General features: G+C 29.1%; 1 protein-coding gene across 1 annotated transcript; it reads left to right on the top strand.

Annotated features, from left to right (window-relative positions):
- Positions 1-1,985: 1,985 nt before the first annotated feature.
- Positions 1,986-2,880, top strand: LOC119615744 (jerky protein homolog-like; the record flags this gene model as incomplete). Its single annotated transcript, XM_037971752.1, has 2 exons — positions 1,986-2,415; positions 2,474-2,880. Coding segments are annotated over 2 exons (837 nt in total), but the record flags the coding sequence as incomplete, so codon positions are not given.
- Positions 2,881-3,358: the final 478 nt, after the last annotated feature.

Below are 3,358 nucleotides of genomic sequence, written 5' to 3'. Positions count from 1 at the left end.
CCATCTAAAAAACTTTTAACTTTAAGAAAATCTTTTATTTTAATCTTAAAATAAAGTTAAGCTCTTAAATTTAAATTTAGTAGCTAAGTCAATGTACTAACAAATAAAGACAGGGAATTCCCCTAAAAGTACCAAAAAGTACTTTTCAAAGAAATGCCAAAAAACCTAATTGATGATAAAAAAAATCCCTTATAAAAGTGTCAAAACTAGTAACTATCTGATATGAAATCAATAACTTTGGAAACTTATTCGAAAAAGTACCAAATAGCTTTAGAAAAAGTACCAAAATGCATTTTTAGGAAAAAACAGTAGTAAAGCTTTAGAAAAGTACTTCTTTTTAATATGTTAGAAAAGTACTTTTTTATAAAAAAAAGTGAAATAAGCACCTTTAGAAAAAGTACGGAGAAAGTACTATTTAAGGCAAAAAGTGTTAAAAGTATGATTTTAGGAAAAGTATCAAGAAAGTACTTTTGTAGTACTTTTTTATAAAATAAAAACGTGATATAAGCACCTTTAGAAAAAGTACGGAGAAGGTACTATTTAAGGCAAAAAGTGTTAAAAGTATGATTTTAGGAAAAGTATCAAGAAAGTACTTTTGTAGAAAAAGGTTAAAAACAGAAAAGTTAATTTTTAGTAAAATAGTGAAAAAAAATACTTTTAGAAAAAGTACCCTAAAAGTACTATTTTCAGTACATTTACAAAAAGTGCTATAAAGTCATTTAAGGAAAATGTTGGAAAGTACTTTTTTGAGATTTTTTTTTTCATAAAAGCACCTTTTTTATGAAAATTTTTGAAGAAAATAATATTTACAAAAAGTGTTCAAAAAAGTACTTTAACAAAAATTTTAAAAAGTACTTTTTTTGGGGAAAATATTGAAAAACTACTTTTGGAAGAGAAGTTTTAAAGTAGCGCTAGAAAAGTACAGTAGGACCTTGATTATCCGTAATTCGATTATCCGGCAACATCAATTATCCGGGATGGAAAAAGAAAAATTTTTGTATCGACTTAATTTTATTTTGAATTGACTTAAATTTGCTTGCATCGATTAACCGTGATTACCTCTATTATCCGTGATTATTAGCAAATTTTTTTCTATTATTTTTGAACAAATAAGTGAAAAAGGGGAATTCCCTATTTAGTATACGATGAGTTAGAAGCATACATTTAAACCTGTTTAGTATAATTCAGAAATTTGAGAAGTGCGGTTTGTTAGAGTTTATTTTTACAATGTCATCTTTATCAGTGGAAAAAAGAAAAAGAAAAGTCTTAAATATTGAAGACAAACTTAATGTAATTAATGATCATTTAAAAAACAATGTTAGTGTTAAAATTCTCTCACAAAAATACGGAGTGGGGATACAAACAGTTTATGACATTTTAAAAAATAAGGAAAGACTTTTAAAATTTTGTTCAGAAAGTGATTCTGTAATTGGTTTTCGAAACCGAAAAGCTTTAAAGTCTGCTGAAGAACCAAAAGTTGATTTCGCAGTTTATGAATGGTTCCGACAAGAGCGATTTAAAGGGACTCCAATTTCTGGGCTAATGGTGAAGGAAAAAGCTAAAATATTCCACTCAAAATTAGAAACAAATTCAGAGTGTCAATATTCTAACGGTTGGTTGCAGAATTTTAAAAAGCGACATGGAATACATAAACTTCGTGCTGAAGGAGAAAAATCTTCAGCAGATTATATTGCTGCCACAATGTTCGTGGAAAATTAAATGAATACATATTAACGGAAAAACTTACCAATGAACAAATTTACAACGGAGATGAGACAGGCCTTTTTTGGAAGTGTTTACCTGAAAGCAGTTTGGCTTGCCATAATGAAAATTTCATAGATGGTCATAAGGTTTCAAAAGAGAGAGTAACCACATTACTTTGTGCTAATGCTGCCGGTACACACAAGTGCAAAGTGTTAGTCATTGGGAAAAGTGCTCGTCCAAGAGCATTAAAAAATGTTAAAGATCTTCCCGTTATTTATAAGGCAAATGCAAAAGCTTGGGTAACACAACAAATATTTTTAGAATGGTTTAAGAATAATTTTGTACCAGAAGTGAGAGAGCATTTTAAAAAAATCGGTCTAAAAGATGATAGTAAAATACTTCTGCTATTGGACAATTGCCCAGCACATCCAGACGCAAAGGATTTCAATGCTAAAAATGTTATTGTAAAATATTTTCCACCGAATTGTACGTCTTTGATCCAACCGATGGATCAGGGTGCAATATGGAGCTTTAAATGCCACTACCGAAAAACTATAGTACAAAAACTAGTCACAACAAGCGATAGAGAAGAATTTAAGAAGACATTCAACATCAAAAAAGCACTGTGGTCAATTGATAATGCTTGGAACGCTGTTACTTCTGCAGTTTTAAAAAATGTGTGGAATAACTTGTTCTGCCCCGAAAATGAAGGTGTGTCCGAGGTTTAATAAAATCTATTTGTTTAAAATTTTATTATTTTTTATTACAGACCCGGAATTAATGGAGACACTCCAGTCAAATAACGTAAGTCAAATAACAAATATTACATACGATTTTACTACTGAGGATATAGAAACATGGCTCAGCTGTGATGAAAATGATTCTCCATTTGCTGTTCTATCCGATGAAGAAATTTTACGCATGATAAATTCCTCTGATGAACCTGAGCAAGAAAATAGGTTGGAAGAATCTGATGATGATATAATTGTTTCAAAAATTACTTTAAAAGAAGCAATTAATGCAGCCAGTACATTGCTAGATTTCTTGGAGAGCCCTGGATGTTCTGGAATTACAGAACAAGATAAAATCCAAATTTACCGTATCCAAGAAAATCTTGTAAACGAAAATACAAAATTGAAAAAGAAGAGACAAACAACATTACATGATTATTTTTAGAAATTATATAACATGAAATCCTTATCTACTGTTCACTGTTCTTTGACAAAATTATTTTTTATTTATATTTTTGAAACATTTTTTATTTTATTTTTGAAACATGTACATATGTATATAAAATCCTTGAATTATTTAGTTTTTATACAAATATGTACATATTAATTTATTAATTAATAAAAATATCTATTAAAAACCTATACAAAATTGGAACTCAATTAACCGGGAAAATCGATTATACAGAGTGCTTCCGGTCCCGACCATCACGGAAAATCGAGGTCCCACTGTATAACAAAGTACTTTTCAAGAAAGCACATTTTTCAGAAAAGTACATTTACAAAAAAAAATTTTAAAATCCCTTAAGAAAAGTACTTTTTCGCAAAATTACTCTGCAATAATATGTTCCCTTAAAAAGGCTCAAACATGATTCTTACTGTTAATCAATGTCGACAGATAGTAAAAATTTGATGACTTCTTTAAA

The sequence above is a fragment of the Lucilia sericata genome, unplaced genomic scaffold (genome assembly GCF_015586225.1).
Source record: "Lucilia sericata isolate MDLA Ls3-8-SP2 unplaced genomic scaffold, ASM1558622v1 Contig007522F_arrow, whole genome shotgun sequence".
NCBI lineage: Eukaryota > Metazoa > Arthropoda > Insecta > Diptera > Calliphoridae > Lucilia > Lucilia sericata.
Note: the sequence above shows the minus strand (reverse complement) of the source record. Positions and strands in the feature narration are given on the sequence as shown.